The 21,529-nt window shown below is 54.0% G+C and overlaps 2 protein-coding genes across 5 annotated transcripts; both read left to right on the forward strand.

The window, feature by feature from the left end:
• The first annotated feature begins 1,010 nt into the window (after positions 1-1,010).
• Positions 1,011-5,279, forward strand: COX4I1 (cytochrome c oxidase subunit 4I1). 2 transcript variants are annotated; one of them, XM_005528158.3, is made up of 5 exons: positions 1,011-1,101; positions 1,838-1,917; positions 2,658-2,825; positions 4,078-4,209; positions 5,014-5,279. In XM_005528158.3, the coding sequence occupies exons 2-5, from the start codon at positions 1,839-1,841 to the stop codon at positions 5,148-5,150; spliced, it is 516 nt and encodes a 171-aa protein (XP_005528215.1). In that variant the 5' UTR covers positions 1,011-1,101; position 1,838; the 3' UTR covers positions 5,151-5,279. The 2 variants fall into 2 exon arrangements, with proteins under 2 accessions (XP_005528215.1, XP_087918572.1); XM_088062446.1 differs by having other exon boundaries at positions 2,661-2,825.
• A 913-nt stretch (positions 5,280-6,192) lies between these two features.
• On the forward strand, positions 6,193-20,927 carry LOC102110915 (dual specificity protein phosphatase 22-A-like). Of its 3 annotated transcripts, XM_088062415.1 has the most exons (9): positions 6,193-6,231; positions 6,351-6,420; positions 7,734-7,767; positions 8,272-8,354; positions 11,232-11,281; positions 13,878-13,952; positions 14,628-14,799; positions 20,105-20,212; positions 20,746-20,927. In XM_088062415.1, the coding sequence occupies exons 2-9, from the start codon at positions 6,400-6,402 to the stop codon at positions 20,773-20,775; spliced, it is 573 nt and encodes a 190-aa protein (XP_087918541.1). In that variant the 5' UTR covers positions 6,193-6,231; positions 6,351-6,399; the 3' UTR covers positions 20,776-20,927. The 3 variants fall into 3 exon arrangements, with proteins under 3 accessions (XP_087918541.1, XP_005528279.1, XP_087918542.1); XM_005528222.3 differs by lacking the exons at positions 20,105-20,212; positions 20,746-20,927 and adding an exon at positions 18,515-19,778; XM_088062416.1 differs by lacking the exons at positions 6,193-6,231; positions 6,351-6,420; positions 7,734-7,767; positions 8,272-8,354 and adding an exon at positions 10,230-10,385.
• The last annotated feature ends 602 nt before the right edge of the window (positions 20,928-21,529 follow it).

Consider the following 21,529-nt stretch of genomic DNA (forward strand, 5'->3'; position numbering starts at 1 on the left):
GGCTCAGGGGGAATTTCTGGCTCTGCACAGCTCCCTGCCAGGAGGGGACAGCCGGGGGGAGCAGGGACAGGAGGAGAGGGAACGGCCTCAGGCTGGGCCAGGGGAGGCTCAGGGTGGACAGCAGCAGGAATTTCCCCATGGAAAGGGGAATCAGGAATTGGAAGTGCCCAGGGAGGGTTGGAGTGCCCATCCCTGGAGGTGTCCCAGGAATTCCTGGATGTGGCACTCAGAGCTCCGGGCCGGGGACAAGGTGGGGATTGGGCACAAATGACCACTGTGAAAAACGAGGTTCACATAATTTTTATAGAATTCAAAAGTTTAATAAAAAAAAGACAATTAGGAGAAAAAAATAAAGTAAAGTATACAGATACGGCCGGGTGTCTCTGCATTCAGCCAAGAGAACACACCTCACTAACAAAGGATTGTCCTTTAAAAACAGAACCCTACTACATATCCATAAATTCTCATACATATTCATACATTCTTATTTGGATCTTTGGTGTTCTTCTGTTTAGTTTTCTCTTGCCCCCTTCCCAATAGATCAATCCTCTTGGCGCCATCGAGATTTACATTCCCTGATACCAGAAATGCAATAAATTCCTCCCCCAGACCTCTGGTCACTGCTGTCTTCATCTGGATAAAAGAGTTTATAAATGCAGGAGTTCTCTAGCTATTTTTTTTTTTCCTCAGTCTTTGGGTTATACAGACAAAAGCAGTTTTTATTTTAATACTATGCCATAGCCTAACATATATGTATTATACTATTTCTAAGTTTCATCAATAAGAGAAATAAAACTATACTAATACAACAAAATTTTCCGTTCTTATACACATAACATTCATTTTAGTATTTGCGGAAAGCCAACAATATAATCTGTATCTCTAACACCATCGATGACCTTGGAGCTCTTTGCCACCCTCAGACACGCCGGGATTTTGGGAATCCGGGATAATCCTCCAGGCGCGGTCCGCCCGCATCCCGTCAGCCCCCGCGCGGGGCCGCTCCGGCCCGGGCCGCTCGCTGCCCCGCGCTCCCGGCGTGCCCCGCGCTTCCGCCCGCGCCTCCTTCCGCTGCCGCCTGCCGTAGAGGACGGTCGCCAGGTCGTGGGGCCGGGACGGGCCGGGAGGAGCCCGGGAACGGGCTGGGAACGGGCTGGGAGGGAGAACGGAGCCCCCCCCGCCATCCCTATCCGCTCCCGGGTTGGGGGATGGCGGGGAGGGCTGTGAGTGGGGAGCGCTGCGACCCCTCCCGCGGGTTTCAGCCTGTCCGTGCGGGGTTCTGTCACCGGTGTCGCGACATGTCGGCCGGGACTGAGGGGACAGTTAGGGAGGGCAGAGCCAGGGGCAGATAGCGGGTCCTTGCGGGAGCTTGGGCGGCTTTGGGCTGAGGTGAGGTCACCGGAGGGACAGGAATCCCGTGTGGGTGGGAATTACCTGTCTGGGATCCCGCCCTTCCCTGGGATCTCCCGGGACCGCTCCCTGCTGAGGGGTCCCTGCACTGGCTGTGGGATGTGCTTGGGCTGGGCTCGCTTGAGGCTCCTGGAATCCGCCCAGGAATGGTTTATTTTGGAATTACAGCGTTCTGGAAGAGTGATTTAAATAAGGGAATGTCCTTTGCTTCGAGTGCAGGAATTAAAAACAGGGAGAGAAAGGCTCATCCAAGTCAGCGTACTGGGAGAATGTCCTACTAAATATCCTTTTCAGCGTGGAGTGATGTGCTGCCCTTTGGAGATGGAGCAGGAAATCTTTAGGCTGTATTTTTATTTTTTTCACAATATAAACTCGTGTAAAACGTTATTTTACCTTGGGCACTGACTGTTGCTGCCTGCCCCTGCAGGATGCTGGCTTCCAGAGCTTTCAGCCTGGTCGGGAGGAGATCCATCTCCACCTCCCTGTGCCTCAGGGCACATGGACACGGTGGGTCCTGGCTGCTGGGGGGCAGGGAGGGAATAAAACAGGGCTTTGGAGCAAAAAAAGCTGCTCTGGGTGAGGTGTGGGTGAGAGGAGCACTGGGATGGAGAGAGCTTGGAGAGGTAGCAGGAATCACAGTCATGGGATCATTCAGGTGGGAGAAGAGCTCCATCGAGTCCCATCTGTGACCGATCCCCACCTTGTCCCCGGCCCGGAGCTCTGAGTGCTTCAGTCATTCCATGGACACCTCCAGGGATGGGCACTCCAACCCTCCCTGGGCACTTCCAATTCCTGATCCCCCTTTCCATGGGGAAATTCCTGCTGCTGTCCACCCTGAGCCTCCCCTGGCCCAGCCTGAGGCCGTTCCCTCTCCTCCTGTCCTTGTTCCCCCCGGCTGTCCCCTCCTGGCAGGGAGCTGTGCAGAGCCAGAAATTCCCCCTGAGCCTCCTTTTCTCCAGGCTGAGCTCCCTCAGCAGCCCCTGGAGCCCTGGAAGTGCCCAAGGCCAGGCTGGAGCGGGCTTGGAGTGCTGGGATAGTGGCAGGGAGTGGAATTGGGATGAGCCTTAAGATCCTTCCCAGTCCACCCCAAATCATTCTGTAATTCCATTTTTCTGCTGTTAGACCAGCATTTATTCTAAACCCTTCCACACCCTGGATTCCTGCACTTCTGCACTGTTGGCTCTTGTGGTGTGAGTGGTCAGAGCTGTTTGTGCAGGCCCTTGATCTGTGTCCCCGTGTCCCTTCAGCAGGCGTGGTCAAGGCTGAGGATTACACCCTGCCAGCCTACGTGGACCGGCGGGATGTCCCCCTGCCCGAGGTGGCCTTCGTGAGGGACCTCTCTGCGCAGCAGCAGGCGCTCAAGGAGAAGGAGAAGGCATCGTGGAGCGCCCTGTCCTTGGATGAGAAAGTGGAATGTAGGTTTTGGGGGCTCTGAGGGACCTCCCAGGCAGCAACAGCGCAATTTCCGTGTTTGGTGGGGTGGAATGGGTTGGGTGGGAAGGGAGTTTGAAAGTCATCTCATTCCACTGTCCCAGGCTGCTCCGAGCTCCATCCAAGCTGGCCTTGGGCACTTCCAGGGATCCAGGGGCAGCCACAGCTTCTCTGGGCACCTGTGCCAGGGCCTGCCCACCCTCACAGGGAGGAATTTCTTCCCAATGTCCCATCTAAACCCACTGAGCTCAAAGCCATTCCCTTGTTCTGTACCTTGTCAAAAGCCTTTTGTTCCAGGCCATGCTTGGAACAGCTCGTAATCCCTGTTTTTCCCAGTGTCTGTGAGCAGATCTGATCCATGAAGGAATTTTCTTAATTATGATGGAGCTCCTTGTGTGCTCCGTTATTTTTATTGCCAAGGTCTTTGGTGCTGTTACAGAACATGAAATGCCCCTGCTGTGGCTTCTGTTCCATATCTGAGGTCACATTCAGCCATTCCTTCCTCTTCCAGAAACCAAATAATAATAATTAGATTTATTTCTTGATTCCCATCTGCTTTCAACCAGCCAGGAAAAAAATCTCTTCAGTACAACAAGGTGCCATTGTTAGTCCAGCTGAGTGAAGTGAGCCCCAAACACAAACGTGGATTTGAATGTTAATAACCATTGACCTTGGCATGAACCAAACTCCAGCTAATGGAAGTTTCCCGTGGGTGTTTTGACTTGCAAATAAATCTGCCTCATCTTCTCTAACTTCTCTCATGGTATGAAGGGAAAACCTGGTCTGGGAAAGGTTTAAAACTTTTTGAGGAATTGCTCAGATGTTCCTGAGTGCTCCATATTTTCTGTTGCTTTGGATTTTAAGTTCCTGTGGATTTCAGTGGCAGCTGAGAAGCCTTTTGTGCTCAAAACATTCCTGATGGAATTACTTGTGCTAGGAAGCTTTGGGGTCAGTAACCACACTGGGAATTGGAGGGGAGGAAGGAGAACTCCCAGTTTTCCTTCCTTCAGGACTATACTGTAACTTTTGCCCAACTTCAGGATAATCTGTGAAACGGAGACTAAAATTGATGTGAAAGACCTGATTGGCTTTGGTGTGTGCCAAACCTAATTTAACATCTGTCCCCCCTTGGGCAGCCTCAGGCTTTGTTCACCTCCCTCTGCAGAGTTCCTGGTCACCTGAAAATACCAGGAAAAATTAAAAGAGAGGATTTGATACTTTTTTTTTTCCCTCCAGTGTATCGGATTAAATTCAATGAGACCTACGCAGAGATGAACAAAGGGACAAACGAGTGGAAAACCATCCTGGGGGGAGTTTTGTTCTTCCTTGGTTTCACTGGAATCATCCTTATCTGGCAGAAGCACTTCAGTAAGTAATTCTTCCATGGAGAGTGGGATCAGGAGATGCCTGATGGGAATTCTGTGGGGTCAGGATGGTTTATGGAACAGCCAGAACAGGAGCTGTCTGTTAGTCCCAGCAGACTCCATCCTGGAGTTGTAACTTGTGGGGAAATAGCAGAGATATTCAAGAAGCTGACTCACAGAAAGGGAGTGGAGCTTTGGGAGGACAGGAAATGGAAGGGAATGAGTGGTGAGATTCCTGATCCCAGAGCTTCACCTCTTTTGCTGCCTTGGTAGCGAACATTTGGGTTTCTGCCACGTTTGGCTGCTTTCCCAGCTAAGGATCCGACCTCCAGGGAGCCTCCAGCTGCCGAGAGGCAGAGCAGCAGTTAAAGGAGCTGCTCCCTGCCTTGAGGCTCCCAAAAATAGGAAAGCAGGAAGCTGTTACCTTGGTGATGAAGGAAACCACTGGAGAATCCATGTGGGAGTGTGGCCTGAGCTGGATGCTGCAGGAACTGGATGCAGGGAGTGGAGCTTTGAGCAGATCACAGAACCACAGGCTGGTTTGGGTTGGAAGGGATCTTGAAGATTATCCCATTTTGCCTCCATCCATGGACAGGGACACTTCCCACTACCCCAGGTTTCTCCAAGCCCCATCCAACCTGGCCTTGGACACTTCCAGGGATGGAGCACCCACAGCTGGGTAACCTGCTCCAGTGGGATGACTTCAGGGGGAAAAAAAACCCCTTTATTAGTGAAACTTAGCCCAAAATTCCCAACATGCCAGCGTGGCATGAGGACATAATTCCATCATTCCCTTCCCATCCTGCAGTGTATGGCCCCATCCCGCACACCTTCTCCGAGGAGTGGCTGTCTGCTCAGACCAAGAGGATGTTGGACATGAGGGTTAACCCCGTGGAGGGCATCTCAGCCCAGTGGGATTTTGACAAGAACGAATGGAAGAAATAAAGCAACTCAGTGGAACCTGCTCTGCTTGAATATGAAATGATTCCATCACCTGTGTGTGACCTCGTTGCTTGTTGTACTGGAACACCCTCTCCACCTCCAGAAATGCTAATAAATGTCTGGTTAACTTGAGAGGTGCCTGTTGCTGGTCTCTGGGTGGGTTTGTTGGGGTGGGACATTGGGTTCCTGAACAAGATTTGCTTCCTGGCTTAAATGTTTTCAGGGCTAAGAAAGCTGATGCCAAATTTCTCCCTCCAGCTGAGCTGGTGTCTCCTGGACTCTGCAGGTTTTTGTTCCAGGCCATGCCTGGAACAACTCTTAATCCCTGTTTTTCCCAGTGTCTCTGTGAGCAGAGCTGATCCATGAAGGAATTTTCTTAATTATGATGGAGCTCCTTGTGTGCCCACATCAATCATCCATGATTTTTATTCCCGAGATCTTTGGTCCCTCTGATCCCTGCCCCTCTGAAAAAACTAAACCAAGCCTGGACTTCAGTTTGCTCTTTTCCTGATGGGACAGGAAACCATCAGGAAACTTGATGTTGTGGTTTAGGAGCTGTGGTGGGGTCTCAGGCACTTGCTGGCTCCCTGTCCCTTCCACTCAGAAATTTGGGAAGATTTTTAAGGTCAGGTAATCAGGTGGGAATTAAGCAACAAGCTCCCCTTCCTACACCTGAAAAATCCCTGAAAATCAGTGATAGATTTATCTCTGGGGTATGGAGAAGGATGAGGGTGACAATCCCAGGCTGGGGATGGCTGGAATTCTGCTTTTCCCAGTTTTTTGCACAGCTCCTGCCTCTGGCAGCCTGGTGGCACCGACCTGGGTGAGGGACACGGAACTGCCAGAGGTTTGTGCCTGGAAAATTTGAAGCAGATGCTGGAGTTTGAGTGCTGCTGAGATAAGGGAGTTGTTCTTCCTGGGACTGTCCTTCCCAAAGGCTGTGGAACCCCAGGGAGGCCAGGAGAGAAACCTGAGCCTTGCCATGATCCCAGATCTTTATTTCATCCTCCCCTTCCCGGCACCAGCCACTCTCTGCTCCCTTTCCCTCCAGAGCAGCAGCGGGACCGGCTGGAGCTGCCTGCAGGTGAGCTGAGTTTGCCAGGGCTCTGCTTGCTCCCCTCCTGACGTCTTTCCCTTCCTCCTGCTGTTGGAGGGGGTCAGATCTCACCATGCTCCCTGGGAATTTCGCGTGTTTATTTGCAGGTAGCCTTGGAGAAACCGCCTGAATCCTGATCCTGGGGAGAGAAAATCCATGGGGAGTGGAATGAGCAAGGTACAGGGGGCAGTGGGATGGTGGCCAGCACATTCTCCTCTTCTGCAGTCCATGGATGCACTTCCCAGCTCCCTAAATACAGCTATCTGCACCTCCCCCTTTCCCACACCCCTTTGGAATTCCAAGCACTCCAAGAGAATTAAGAAAACAAACAGGGATTTAAATCCAAGATTTATATCTGAGGTGAAGAGCTCGTTGTCTGCAGGTGTCAGAAAAGTGTCAGCTGGCATTAAATACTCCTCCCTGGGGTGGTAAAACCTTGGCATTTTCATCCTCAGGGATAACAGGGGTCCCTGAAGGGAAATTCCCCCCTTTCCACCCTCGAGGTGTGCCCCAGCAGTGGGGGAAGTGTGGTTTCAGCGCTGCCTTTTCCTCCAGGGCTGGAGGAGGAGATCAATTTCTGTTGGTGTCCTTAAATAACCACTTGGAATGCGAGTCCTCCAGTTTAAAATTAGACTCTGGGACAACAACAGAGAGATCAGATATGACAGACTCCTTCTGCATGGCTCTGACGTGGTTTAACACCGAGGATTCACTCCCTGTGAACTCAGCCTGACAGACAAAGTGGCTTTTACAGCCCCCAGTGCCATCAAACCCTTTTGGGGAGCCCAGGCTGTTGTTGCCAAGGGCTGGATTGGTGCAGACACATCTGTAGGATCAAATTCTGGACACCATAAGATGCAGGGCTCTGCATTCCCCCTCACAGTTTGTGCTGAATGCAGGTGTTTGCTCCCAGGAATGGGCTGGGGTTCAGCTGGATGTGACATAGTGCTGTTGAAAACCCCAAAACTCCTCAAACCAGGGCTCTTCTGCCAGATGGGCACCAGCAAGTCCAGCTGATGCTCAGCTCTGTCTTTCTGTGCCTCTGGAAATGCTCTGGCTGGTTTTTACACCCCTTAAACACCCTGAGCTGTCCCTTTTCTCCTTCATAACCCTGCAGCAGCGAGTTGGAGACTGAATTTTCAGCCTTGACATCTCTAAATGGCAATAAGCATAAATCCTGCTATAAATAGTGTCCATCCATCCCCAGCTGGCAGATGCAACCTTTGAAACTCCAGAGGATCACATCCAAACTCCTCCCATTTCTGTGCTGAGTTTTTCAGAGCTCTGCCCTCCTGAGGGGTTTGGGCTCAGCCTTTCCTGGCTCTTTATGAAGATGATCCATGGATTTGGGTGCTTGGTTTAGCATGGCATGGGGAGTTTGGTGCCAAGTGTCCTGGTCCTGTTGGAACCAGACCTGGAGCTCATTCCCACCACATCAGATGTACCTTGCTCCCGGTGCCATCTGAGTTCTCCTTTTTGTCACCTCCCAGATTGTCACCGGCCTCTACCTCGGGAATATTCGAGGTAAGTGTCCTTCCCTGCCCCTCCGTGGTGCTGGGGGATCCTTGGGCAGCTGGCAGGGCTGGAGGATTCCTCTCCTTGGCAGCTCCATGTACTCCCAACCGGGAATTTCAGCTTCTTCCAGAGCTCCAGAGCTGCCCCAAATCCCCACCCCAATTGCCAGTGATCCCAGTCTAGCCCAGGAAAGGGATGTGGGAGCTGTGGTCTCCAGCCATGCTGGAACACCAGGAAATTCATGGCATGTTTGGAAACCTCCTCAGCAGCAAGGACACAGCAGCCTTTTCTGAGTTACCAGGGTAATTTCTGATTTTGGGGACGGCTTTAGGAACCTGCTGAGTACCCAGCACATCCAAGGGGGATTTTTCTTGGAAGGAGGTGTCCAATCCCCTTCCCTGCACCGTGTGGGATGAGAGGCAGCGGGAAGGGCTGGAATGGGGTCGGGGGGTGGGGGTGATGGGTGTGGGTGGCCAGCAGGGCAGGTAATTCCCACATGGCTCCCGTTTCCAGACTCTGAGGACCACGAGAACCTGCTGAGGAAGGGAGTGACCCACATCCTGTCCGTCCACAACCACGCCAAGCCCGTGCTGGAGGTGCGTGCCTGGGTGGGGGGCCTGGGGACCACCCAGGGCAGCAGGAGCTGGGAAGGGACACCCAGGAGCTTCTCCTGGCCTGGGGAGCAGCAATGCTGGATGTACAACACCTTGCACCGATCGACACCGACCTGCACCGAGTGACACCGACCTGCACCGAGTGACACCGACCTGCACCGATTGACACCGACCTGCACCGAGTGACACCGACCTGCACCGATGGGCACCAGGCGGTGCTGCCCAAAGGGGCTCAGCGGCGGATATTTGGGGAGGGGGCAGCGGGGTGTTCAGGGCATCGCTCGGTGGTTTTTGGGGGGCAGGCGGGACCCGCAGCGCTGCGGGGCCGGGCCCGGCGGGTGCCCGGTGCTGCCGGGGGGTCCCCACGAGAGGGCGGCGGCGCCCCGCGAATGGAGCCCCGGCGGGGAGGGGACACAGCGGGACCCGCTCCCGGAGCTGGCTCTGCCTGCTCGGTGTCCCCGCTACCCCGGCCCCGCCGAGCCCCGCAGCGCTGCGGGATCCTCGGGGGGGAAACTGAGGCAGGAGGGAGCCGCCCCTGGATGATGCCAGAGCTGTCGGACAGGGTGGCCCGGGCACAAATCCTGCCCGGATGGTTCAGTGTGCCAGGAGCTGCTGCAGGTTCGGCTCCCGGGATGTGGATGCCTGATGGGAGCAGGGACATCTTCCACCATCCCAGGCTGCTCCAAGCCCTGTCCAGCCTGGCCTTGGGCACTTCCAGGGATCCAGGGGCAGCCACAGCTTCTCTGGTCACCTGTGCCAGGGCCTGCACACCCCAACAGGGAACAATTCCTTCCCAATATCCCATCTGCCCCTGCCCTCTGGCAGTGGGAAGCCATTCCCTGTGTCCTGTCCCTCCATCCCTTGTCCCCAGTCCCTCTCCAGCTCTCCTGGAGCCCCTTTAGGCCCTGGAGGGGGCTCTGAGCTCTCCCTGGATCCTTCTCTTCCCCAAGTGAACACCTCCAGCTCTCCCAGCCTGGCTCCAGCTTTTGGAGCATTTCCCTGGCTCTTCTGGACTCTCTCCAGCAGCTCCACATCCTTCTCGTGCTGGGGGTGCTCCACCCCAATGCTGGGGTGCTGCAGAAAGGGAACGGGAACCCCAGGACCCCTCATCCTTTTTTGGGCCACCACGGGGAGGGAGCCCCAAGAAAAGCCCAGCTGGAGCCCTGTGGAGGCGCTGAGTAACAGGAGCAGGACTGAGGCACGGGGAACGATAAACGGCTTGGGAGCGGGGTCGGGCTCAGCCAGACAGAGAGCAAAGCACGTGGAGTGCTTACAACAGGGAGCAAAGCGCATGGAGTGCTTACAACAGGGAGCAAAGCGCATGGAGCGCTTACAACAGAGAGCAAAGCACATGGAGTGCTTACAACACTGAGCAAAGCACACGGAGCGCTTACAACAGGGAGCAAAGCGCGTGGAGTGCTTACAACACTGAGCAAAGCGCACGGAGCGCTTACAACAGGGAGCAAAGTGCACGGAGCGCTTACAATGGAGAGGAAAGTGCACAGAGCGCTTACAATGTGGAGCAAAATGCATGGACTGCTTACAACAGGGAGCAAAGCACAGGAGCACTTACAATGGGGAGAAAAGCACACGGAACACTTACAATGTGGGGCAAAAAGACATGGAGTGCTTACAATATGGAGCAAAATGCATGGAGCGCTTACAACAGGGAGCAAAGCGCACGGAGCACTTACAACGGGGAACAAAGCACATGGAGCGCTTACAACAGGGAGCAAAGTGCACGGAGCACTTACAACGGGGAACAAAGCTCATGGAGTGCTTACAACAGGGAGCAAAATGCATGGAGCGCTTACAACGGGGAGCAAAGCACACGGAGCACTTACAACACGGAGCAAAGCCGCGTGAAGAGGAAGTGGAAAGGCACGGGTGGGGGTTGAGCAATGTGTCAATCACGGCCCCGAGGCGCTGACCGCAAACCCCAGCAGCCCCAGGATGGGGACACGGACCCCGGGAAGGGGACATGGGCCTCGGGATGGGGACACGGACCCCGGGGTGAGCGCTGTGTTCGTGTGGGGCTGGGAGCTGTGGGTCGGGGTTTGTGCTGGGTTGAGGTCGTTTTGGCCTCTCCACGATGGATTTTGGCGTGGTGGCTCTTCCCAGTGTGGGGAGATGTTGGGGTGGCACCAGGCATGGAGCTGTGGATGAGGAGATGCATGGAAAGCCTGTCCGTGCTCATCCTTCCAACCTGGGTCGTTCCAGCACAGAATTATCCTGTGCCCATCCTGCTCTGCCCCTTCCTTCCTTCAATAATCCACTTTTCCTTCTGGACCAGGGGGTTGGGCTGCCTGAGCCAGGAGTGACCTGATGGAGATGGGGCAATCTCTGGCACTCTGGCTGCAGGATTTCCCCCTTGTTTTGCTAAGAAAGGATTAAAAAACAAAACCCAACCCCCAGATAAAAAGGATCTAAATTTAGCTCCAAACAGGGAGGATCGAGGAAGCGATGTCTTAAGGAGAGGAAAGTAATCTGACCTAGGCCAGCAGGCAGCAGATGATTTATGGGGTATTAAAAGGACAGGGAGGAAATAACTCATTGATGAGAGTGGCTTTGTCAGTGCACGTCTTCCTGGTGGAGTTTGGTGCTCCCTGGCTCTGTTTTGGGGACTCCTGAATATTTTAGTTGTCCCCACAGCCTGGCCTGTCCTGTGGGATTGAGAGGAAATCGCTTTCCTCGGGGTGGGATGGATGCATCCATCCATTGCAGTGCAGCAAACCCCAAAGTGGTTTTCAGCTTTCTTCTCTCCTCAAGGTTAACTGAGAAAGGAAAAAAAATAAGAGAGAAATGGAAGATCTTGCAGTTCTTGGAGGTATTTCATGACAATTTTATTTTGTATTGCAGGACATGACCTATCTGTGTATCTCGGCCTCAGATTCATCCAGTCAAAACCTGTAAGTGATTTCCCATCCTTTTTCCTGTTGGCAGCTGTTGGTCAATAAAAGCTCAGGTTCTGCAGGATGAAGGTTTAGTCCATTCATGCTGTGAAATTTCACATAATCCCTGAGCTTCCCAGAAGCTGGGGTTCATTTTTCTGTGTTAAATAACATTTTAGGGCTTAAAATCTATTTTTAATGTGTATTTGCAGTCAGGAAATGTAATTTTTCATCAAGTTTCAGAATTATTCCACTGAGAAGGATTGAAAATTGGAGTGTTACAAAGATGATTTGTGTCAGTCTTCCAGGCATTTTTTTAAAGAGAAATCTATGAAAATACAAATTTTTTTTCACCATATAACGCACAGATGTTCATAAGTCTTGGAATGCTGTTTTGGAGATGAAGCTGCTGAGAGGAGCTGGGAGGAATTCCCAGGATTTTGTGGGATGCTGCTGCTTTGGGTGACGGGCACCCATAAATCATCCATTTGCACCAGCAAATTGGCAAATCCACGGGATTCTTCCCTCCAATCAAACCCTAAAAAGCATCAAAACCTAATTTCCAGGGCTCTGCCTGTGGAGGTGCTGTTTTTTCCAGCATCCTTGGGAGCAGCCGTGCCCGGGGGTGGAATTCTGCTTGCTCATGCTCCCGCTGAGCGGAAAGAGAAGCTTTACAAGAAAACCCTGCCTCAGCAAGAACTGGGATTTTTGGTTGGTTTTTTTTTTTTTTTTTTTTCCCTTCGCTCATTTCTTTGCGTTTTTGGCATGTCTACGAAAGGGAAAAAAAAAATAACAGGGGGGAAAAAAAAAATGAAGATAAGGCTGCCTGCAGGAAGGAAGAGTTATTCAAGAAACTATTTTCTGCTTGTCAGTTTACGCCTTGGATTTCACAATCCTGGTGAACTTTGTGTCCTGCTTGTGATTCGGGAGCTCGGCGGCTCTCAGCACTGCAATTCCACTCCCTGATCCCACGCTTTGAGGCTGGAAAAGCACAGGCAGAGCTTTCCCTCTGGAAAAAAAGCCACCCTTGGAGTGGGTGAGGATGGATGGGGGAGCCAAATTCCTTTGGGGTGGGTTGGGACAGGGATGCAGGCTGGAGGCACGAGCATTGCGTCCTTGCAAGCAAAGAACATTCCTGCTGGTCCTGCCGAGGGGCTGAAGGGGAGCACGGGGATCTGGAGGGTCTGGAGCTGTGTGGGCAGCACCTGCAGGCCCTGGGGGATGTTGTGTGCTCTGTGAAGATCGGCAGGACAAGCAGGGAAATCCCCTGGGATGAGCTTTGGGCAGGGAAAATCCTCCCAAACGGTGATGCTCCATTTGCTGGAGGATCCTTGGGCTGACATCTCCTTCCAGGAATGAGAGGCTCAGTACTTTTAGCCTGATCACGATGTCAGAGACTCCCTCATCTCTCATTTTACTGGGAAGCAGAACCCTCAGCTATTCCTGAATAAATTCATCTTTTTTTGGCTCCTTAGAAGATGCCGAGCCCAGCGCTCCCAAGACAGGGTGAAGAGCAGCCTCTTCCATGGGCTGGCAGGGATGGAGGAGGTTCTGGAGAGTTCCCAGAGGGAAACCAGCTCTCTTGGCAAGGAACAGAGTGGGAATAACTGCGGGAGGTCATGCCTTGGCTTCTGAGAAATCAGGAAGGCTGCGTGGGCTCACACCCACCCCGTCACGAGGAGCAGAGGAAGTCCGGCGCCGGAGCAGAGATGCTGCCAAAGGAACCCTCTTCTCCTGGAAAACCCAGGGCTGGGTGGCCGGGAGGCCAACAGCAGCAAAAGTGACCAGAAGCAAATTTTCTGCCTCAAAACTGCCCCAGGGCTCGGTGTGGCTGAGGGGGAGGGTAGGGATGGTCAGGTTTCATTGGAAAGAGAGGAAAATCTGTCTCAGCGTGGGATCTCAGCGTTACAACAGCTTCTAGAATCCCATCCAGGGATGAGCTGCAGGGATTTGTCTCACCAGAGCCTGCCATGAACACCCAGCTCTGTCCACTCAGTACACATGGGATCAGTTATCCTGTTTTCCAGGTCTCCAGCAGGAAGGTTCCCACCTGCCCCGTTTTGCCGTGAAATGCTCTGGTTTGGGGGAATGTGCTCCCTCTGCTTTGCCAGCAGCTCCTGGCTGTGCTTTTGGGAATGCAGGCAGCAATCCATGGACGTGCCTGTGCTGTGCACACCTCTCTGTGCCTTCCCGTGGGTAGGGGCAAGATGTCTCCTCCTCCCTCTCCCTCCCTGCTGGCTCCTCTCCCTCTCTCTGGAGGGAGGCAGGTGTTTTTGGCACTGTTGGGAAGGAGGGGTGAGGCAGGATAACTGGGAGAGTTTGTGTCCCCTGGGCACAGGGTGACACCCTTCCCTGCAGGCTGTGCCCCTGGGGCTGAGCTGCTTTCTCTGATGGCATCACCCTCATTCCTCCATCCCTCAGGAAGCAGGAAAACCTCTGGGATGTCTCCCGGGTCATTTCCTTCCCCTGGCACAGGAAGGATCTCTGCTCCCACCCCACGCTGGTGGCCCCAGGCTGGTGGGAAAGCCTTGGGAGCGCCGGTGCTGCTGTTTGCAGGGTGTCCTGGTGCAGGGGTGGCCAGCCCTTCCCTCCTCACCTGCCTCTCTCCCTGCAGGCTGCAGCATTTTAAGGAGTGCATCCAGTTCATCCACGAGTGCCGGCTCGCAGGGGGAGGCTGCCTGGTGCACTGGTGAGAGCTGCTGTGACCCCCTCACGCCCCACCCGTCCTCTGGGAGCTGGGGATGGGCTCCCAAAAAGTGTCCTTGGTGTTGAGCACCACTGGGGAGGGGGAGGAAGGAGAGGAGGAGGCACAGAACAGCAAGGAGGGCCGTGGGAAGGTCTTCACTTTTGGATCCATTGGGTTTTTTTTGGGAAGCTAAATAACAATTCTCACCTTTTGGAGATTTCCTGTCCTTCCCCTCTTTGCCTTGGGCTGGGATGAGCAACCCTGGTCCAAATATCAAGGAATTGATGCCAACCTTCCTCTGCAAAAACTGAGTCAAAACTCACCTGGAAACCCCACATTTCCAATATCCAGGTGCTCATTTAAGGGGAAGCTTTGCTTTTGAGACGGGGTGGGATGAAGGAAGGGGAAGAGACAGAGAAACAATCATTTTGGGGAAGATTTCATCAGTTTCAAGGAACAGGTAATTTCCCAGGGATGGGAAATCACCTTGCACTGACCACCTGAGTGCCCAAGATGTGGGACAGGCTTGAGGAGGTGACAGGGAGTGTGACAGCAGCGCCGAGAGAGCTCCTTACCCCCTCCCAACCCATCCTGCTCACAGCCCAGCCAGGGAATCTGCATCCCTTGGGTGATTCCTGCGGGATGCTCTCCCTGACGCGGCTCCTCCTGCCATCCCAGCCTGGCCGGGGTGTCCCGCAGCTCCACCATCCTGGTGGCCTACCTGATGACAGTGACAGAGCTGGGCTGGGAGAGCTGCCTGGCTGCCACCAAGGCCGTGCGCTCCTACGTCAGCCCCAACCCCGGGTTCCAGCAGCAGCTGCAGGAATACGAGAGGACGCTGCTCCAGGAGGTAAGGTGCCCTCGGATAATTTTGGAGGGGTTTTCAAGCAGGAGAAACTCCTTTGAGTGCAGCTCTCTGCCCCAGCTGGGTTTTGGGAATGGCATTTATTACCTGGGGATTTGGGGGTTTGCGTGCAAAAAAAAAACCAAAAAGAAAATTAAAAAAGAGGAAGCGCCTCGGTGTTATGTGAGCGCATTTAAAAAAGCTCTTGAAAACCCTAAACTTGAAAACCCTAAACTTGAAAACCCTAAACTTGAAAACCCTGAACTTGAAAACCCTGAACTTGAAAACCCTGAACTTGAAAACCCTGAACTTGTTTTCTCGAGTTAGGACACAGCGGGAGGGATGGGAGAGCAGTTTGTCCCTTGGGAAGCTCAGGAAGGAGCTGGGCCAGTTCCCGGGAATGCAGCACGGAGAGGAGGGGTGGAGAGGGAGGAAGGCTCTCCTGAGGAGTTTTGGGATGTCTGGGCACGCTTGGGTCTGCCAGGGCTCCCTCTGCTCTCAGAGACAGGTGACAGGAGCAAGTGTGTGTGGGGAAATGTCCCGTTTCCTCCCCAGAATGAGGTGGAGCAGCAGGTTTCGGGAGAGCTGGATGGGTTCCCATCCCGTGCAGGGCAGGGAGGATGGAGCAGAGCCGAGCTGGATTCCAGCAGCTGGGAGAGCACTTAGTGCAGAGATCAGAGCTGCACTTTTGACCTGGAAAGCCTTCGAAAGCAGAGGGAGAGGCCTTGAAAGGCGAAGGCAAAGACCTTAAAAAGCAAAAAAAGGCTTTTAAAAGCACAGCTCCCACCTGGCTCTCCAGCTGCCTCCAGCCTCCCACTCTGGACCGTGCTCCTTCACCCATCCCTGGGCTCCCAAACTTCCCATGGGACACAGACAGCTCTGCAAGGAAAGGCTAACCCTGGACAAGATGTGTACGAGGGATGTCACAGCTCGTGCCACCCCCAAATTCTGTGCCACCGCTGGAAGCAGAGCCCCAAATCCACGGTGGCAAACAAGACCCTGTGTTCCCTGCGGCTGGGACCAGCCCTGGGAAGGGATTCCTCTGCTCGCAGGAGGGAGCAGGGACAGCACACGACACCGGCCCAAAGGCCAGCCCCTTCCCCAGCCCCGAGTTCCCTTCCCCGGCCGCTGTCACACAGGGGTGTGGCTGTGCCCCGTTAGCAGCAGCTGGCACAAACACCCGTGCAGGAGGGTGGAAAATGCTCCAAGGGATTACAAAACACCCGCGGTGCTGGAGATTCCCTGCGGGGCTTCCCCTGGCTGGGCCCTCCAGCCCTTCCCACGCTCTGGCCACCGCACAGAGCCTGATGTGAGGTTTGTCGTGTCCTCCCTCCATCCCAGTTATTCCTCCTGCTCCCAAAATCCAGACTGGGCTCAATGGACACCACGATTTCCTCCCTTTCCCTTCGAAGCTGCTTTTCCATCACCTCACAGTCCTGCCAGTGGCTTTGTAACCCTTTCCCTGAAACACCCAAGGCACAGCCAAGGGTGGAGGCACTTGGATGTGTTTTCCTGTGGGATTTAGCAAGAGCTGCCTTTTCCTTGGAACTCCCGCCCTTGTTCCCTGTGATGTCAGCCCTGGGCAGGGAATGGCCCTCGTGGGTGGAAAGCTCAGGGGGAAAAGCCTCAATTCTTGGTGGCTAAAACCTGCGAGGAACAGGTCAGACCTTCTGGGGATCTCTTGGAGCTGTGGTGCCTCAGTTTCCTTCGTCTCAGGGAGCTCAGATGGGAGGAAGGAATGGGGAAGATGCTCCAGCCTCACTGCTGGAGCGTGCAGCTGTGGTTTCAAGCTGGCAAATGGGGCTTCTCTGGGCTGGAGGGATAAAGAAGGAAGGAAGGGACCAAGAGCAGCAGCAGGATGATGGGTAAGGTCAGAAAGGGAAGTCAGCAGGCACAGATGGGACAGTGTGGATGTGGCAGAGGGCACAGATGGGATTTCTGGGGACAGAATGTCACACCATGGCCAGGCTGCCTTTTACCCCCTGCTGCCATCCCGGATGGGCTGGGTGCTCCTGGCCTGGGAGGGAGGAGGAGGAGGAGGAGGAGGAGGAGGAGGAGGAGGAGGAGGAGGAGGAGGAGGAGGAGGAGGAGGAGGAGGAGGAGGAGGAGGAGGAGGAGGAGGAGGAGGAGGGCAGTGGGTTGGTGGTCAGCACTGGAGGAAATGGGCTGGAACCACTTCTTGCTCTGGCTTTAAGGGGAAATGCCTGGCAGCTTCCCCCATCTCCCACCCACTCCTTCCTCCCAGCCTGGGTGGGTGCTGAGCCTTGGTGGGTGCCAGGCTGCCCTTCCCATGGAGCTTCATCCCTCTGGATGGTTTGCATAAAGGAGATGTTCCCTCCCATGAGATCCTGGCATGGATCTTGCCCCAAATCCTGTCCCAAACCCTTTGGGTCTCACTTCCCAGGGAGGGGCTGTGTTCCAGCAGGGAATGCTCTGGCTCTCAGGACCACCCTGAGCTGGGATCTCCCTGCTTGCAGGTGGCAGTGGTGTAACAGCCGTGGTGAGTCCTGCTGTTGGAGGGAGTGCATTTGGGAAATCCAGACATTCCCAGCAGAAATCCCCCCTGCTCCAGCTGATTTTCCCTGGCTGCAGGAGAGGGGGATACCACCAGGGCCAGTCTAGAACTTTTTTTCCCTTGTGGTTCATCCAGTGCTGGAAGAACAGTGCTGAGCTGCCAATCCTGCTGTCCTGCATGCCAAACTTTTTCTAGGAACTGGGTGGCTCCTGCCCATTCAGGAGACCAAATCCACAGCAAGGGCACTTCACCCTGGCAGTGCCAAGGCTGGGCAGCTCATGAGAGCTGCTTCCTTTCCCCCTGGAGAGCATCCCATCCATCTCATCCCTGTCCCTGTGCTACCCCATCCCAGGGCTCCAATGCTCGGCAACTCTCCGCACCCTTTGCACTCACAGGTGCCCTCCATCCTTTCCTCGAGGTGTTTGGTGTTGCTGGGGGTGCTCCTACCACTCATCCCAGTAATTCCTTGTTGGAGCAGCTGGTTCCCAGCTCCTCAGGGAGGTGGCAGAGCCCTGGCTGTTCCCTGCGAGCCCCGGGCAGCCGGAATGGTGAATCCCAGCAGAGCTGTCCCTTCCTGCCCTCGCTCCTCTGTGCTGCAATTTGGGGCTGTCTGGCTGTTTCCTCATCCCCACAGTAACAGGAACAGTTTCTCTGGATCATCCCTTGCTTCCAGGACTCACTCTGCTGCCAGCTGGCTCCTGGCCACCAGGATGCTCCTGCCTCTGGAATAACTGGGATAGTTGGGATGAGAGGTTCCCCACAACCGGTGGTGAGCGAGGTGCTCTGACAACAAACCTGCCCCACCTCGCAAGGACTGACTCAGCCTTGTGCTGCCTGTGGGGAAACAAAGCTTTGGGAAGCATTCCTTACGGGAATTCAGGCACACGAGGAACAGCAGCAGCTTCTTGGCAAGGAGAAATAAATAAAGCTGCTGTCCCAGCTGCAGCCAGCGTGGGAAGCTGAGGGTGCTGCCAGCTCTGTCCCGGGCTGGGCATATGGGGAATGCTGTGATGGGGGGATCCAGTGCATCTGTGGTGTGCTGGGTGTGAGCTCCTGTGGGATTGGGACCTTCCTGCATGCTGGGGATGCAGCAGGAATTGCTCTGCTCGCTGCTTTCCCCTGGAGCTGTCGCAGCCCTGCTCTCTCTCTGCGTTCTCTCAGCTTCTCAGGCCACCCTGACAACCTCTCCTGGCTTTCTCCTGGCAGTACCGCGCCTGGATCCGCCGGGAATACGGCAGGAACCCCTTCCAGGACCAGGAGGAGCTGCAGCGCTTGCTGGGCCGGCAGCAGCTGTGGAGCAGGAATCGCTCCTGGCTCTGATCCCCAGCTCCCACCTTCCCTCCTCCCTGCCACGCAGGTGGCACCGGTGGTGCCAGCAGATGGATGAGCAGATAAGCAGCTGTTCCCGGGCAGGCGTTGGCCCTGGGGCTTGGAAAACTCCGTTCTCCCTTTGCCAGGCACCTCCAGGGATTCATGTCTAGGGCAGAAATCCACCAGCAGCAGCGTGGGCTGCAGGGGGACAGGACTCACAGCCCCCCCTGGCAGCTGCCAGCTCCACTGAATGGGTGCCAGTGTCCTGCTCCGTCCCATTTCCCCGCTCCCAATGGATTACAGCCACTTTTCCACCCTCAGAGCAGCAGCCGGCCCCGTCCCTCTCTCCTCATGACAATATCTGGGCTGGCAGGGCACGGGAAAGGTGGTGCAGACCTTGGAAATCCAAGGTGGGATGAGATGGAGAGAGGCCACCTTGTCCTCTGCTTCCCTGGGGAAGGAGGGATGAATCCCGGGATGTGGGGGTGCTGCTCAGCCTCGGCTGGCACCCAGTGGGATGGTGAGAGGGGGCTGGAGGTGTTTTGGGGCTGTGCATGGAGCTTCCCACTCCAGCCTGTCCTTGGCAGGTGAATATCTGGCATTTTCCTTATCCCAACCCCAGGGAGGGGGGAAATCCAGCAGTGCCAAAGGCTGCCTGTCCCACTGCCCCCATCCCTGGAGCCAGAGTGGGTTTGGGTTTTCCCTGAGCCCCATCTGAATGTCCCTGCTTGCCAAAGAAGCCAAAAGCTTGGTTGGATTCACTCAACTCATGGACCAATTTAACTCTGTCCCTCTCCAAAAGCCTTTTTAATACCTAAACCCCATGGCCATGTCCAGTTTTTCATCCCAACCTCGGATTGTGCTTTTCCAGAGCTTTCTTTGGCAGGAATCCCCCCCCATCAGCCTTACAAGGAGGGTCCCATCCCATGGATTGGACCTTCCCCATGGAAACCTTCAACCCTTCCGTGCCATCTCGGCCTTTTGCTATAAATACCCTGTTTGTCCACTCAAAAATGTCTGTTCTGCAATTCCTTCTAAGAAAAAAGGGATTAAAACATTTCTAGGAATTCTCTTGATGAAGATTTCTGGGTACTCATCGTGTGACAGCACCGGGGGTGACTCGCCCAGCTCCTAATAAAGAAGAGAGTGATTAAAATGATGAGGGTGCCTGGACTTGATTTGTGGTGTTCCTGGTGGGAATGCAGAGATGGACTGAAATGACCACCCTGCTTCCCTTTTTCTTGATGAAAACCACCAGCAAAATGAAAAGTTTTAAATATTCCATGTATAGAATTCCAGGGGGGGTGAAAAAAGGGTGTTTCCCCCATTTTTTTTTAGATGGAGAAAAGGGTCCCTGTGGCTCTTGTTCCACATGGAAGTAATGGGAAAGCAATTAATGAGATTGAAGCTGTTGATGGAGTGGGCTGAAGGGAGGCTGAGCAAACGGGATCAATATTGGATTTAAAGCCTCTGTTTTCATTTCAGGAAGCAGAAAAAATGGAACTTGCACGCAGGAAGAGAAAAGAGAAGAAAGTGGGAGTTAATAGGAAGTCATTGGAGATGGGTGATAAGCAGAGATTAGATTTGCAGGAGGTGTGCTAACCTCCACAGCCCGGCTAGCCCTGCCCCTCCCGGCCATCCCAGCCTTCAAACATTCCCACAAGCACCAAAGCAAAACCTGGGAAAATCCCCCTGATTTGGGGAATCACGGGGAATGCTTCCCCGGAGCAGCAGCACCCTCCGTGCCTGACATCACAGCGACAACTCCGTCCAAAAAGCTCCTCCTAACCCAAATTCCCCTGGATTTGAGGGGGATCCTGGGTGAATATCCCCATTTTTCCACTCTGGCCTCTATCAGTGAGACCTGAGGTGGCTTTAGGGAAACCCTGAACAGGTAAAACTGGGCTGATTTCCCCTTTTTGGACATTGCCAAGAGCAGCTTGTGCTTGGTTCTGCTGTCCCACATCAGCTTTCCCGACAGCCTGGTGCCTCTGGCACGGGGAGCAGCTGTGGGACATCTCCCAGCCTATTTCAAGTGCCTGAACTCCCATTTTAACAGGTTTAATGTTTTTATCCTCCCCACGGGGAGCCTCCTCATCCCAGGGAATTTGGATTTACCTTTTCAGGCTGTCTGTGAAGATGCAGAGCCAAAATGAAGCTGGGAATGATGCTCCATTGCAATGAATCGCCAGGTCTTTGGTCTCCAGAGAAGATGGAGAGTCTAGTTGTGTGCAGACCCTTTAAAATATCGCAACTTTTCCAGAATTTTAACAAAATAAAGAGCTTTTTACAGGAGGGTCTCTGTCTAGCAGGGGGAGGTGGTGATGCAAAGTCCCTGCAATGCTTAAAATTGTATTTTTGTTCAAAAAAGAAAATGAATCCTCCTGACTATCTGACTGCAGAAGATGTTTTTGGCTCACCCCAAATCTCCTGGGGGGGATCCAGTGAGGATCAGTGGGGTGTTTAAAAACAAGGACCATTCCAGCCATTCTTTATTAGGAATGACAGGAAAGGTTGTGCACCTCAGAGCGTTATTTTTATTAAACCATCTGTGCAGCTCCATACATTTCCCATTTCTCTGTATTACCCACGTGGGAGTAATTATGGTTTTCTTCCAAGAAATGTGTGTGTAATCTGGTAATCCCAAAAAAACCCCCGCTGAAGTCAGGCTGCAGATGGTCCTTTATGCTCTGGTGGCCCTGGCTGGGTTTGGCTGGGCTGGGGCACAGTCAGGACACCAAATCCAAACAGGGAACAGGGGGAACTGCTGGGGCAGGGAAGGAGGGAGTGATTTGGGACTGGGGTTGATGCAGAAAGGAGCTGGGAACTGCCTGGGGGTGGACTAAACTGGGACTGGGGATGGACCAGTCTGGGACTGGAGAAAGTGGCCTGGGAGTGGGAATGGACTGA

Source organism: Pseudopodoces humilis, chromosome 14 (genome assembly GCF_049639895.1).
Source record: "Pseudopodoces humilis isolate 2021_Gansu_Grassland_sample_001 chromosome 14, ASM4963989v1, whole genome shotgun sequence".
Taxonomy (NCBI): domain Eukaryota; kingdom Metazoa; phylum Chordata; class Aves; order Passeriformes; family Paridae; genus Pseudopodoces; species Pseudopodoces humilis.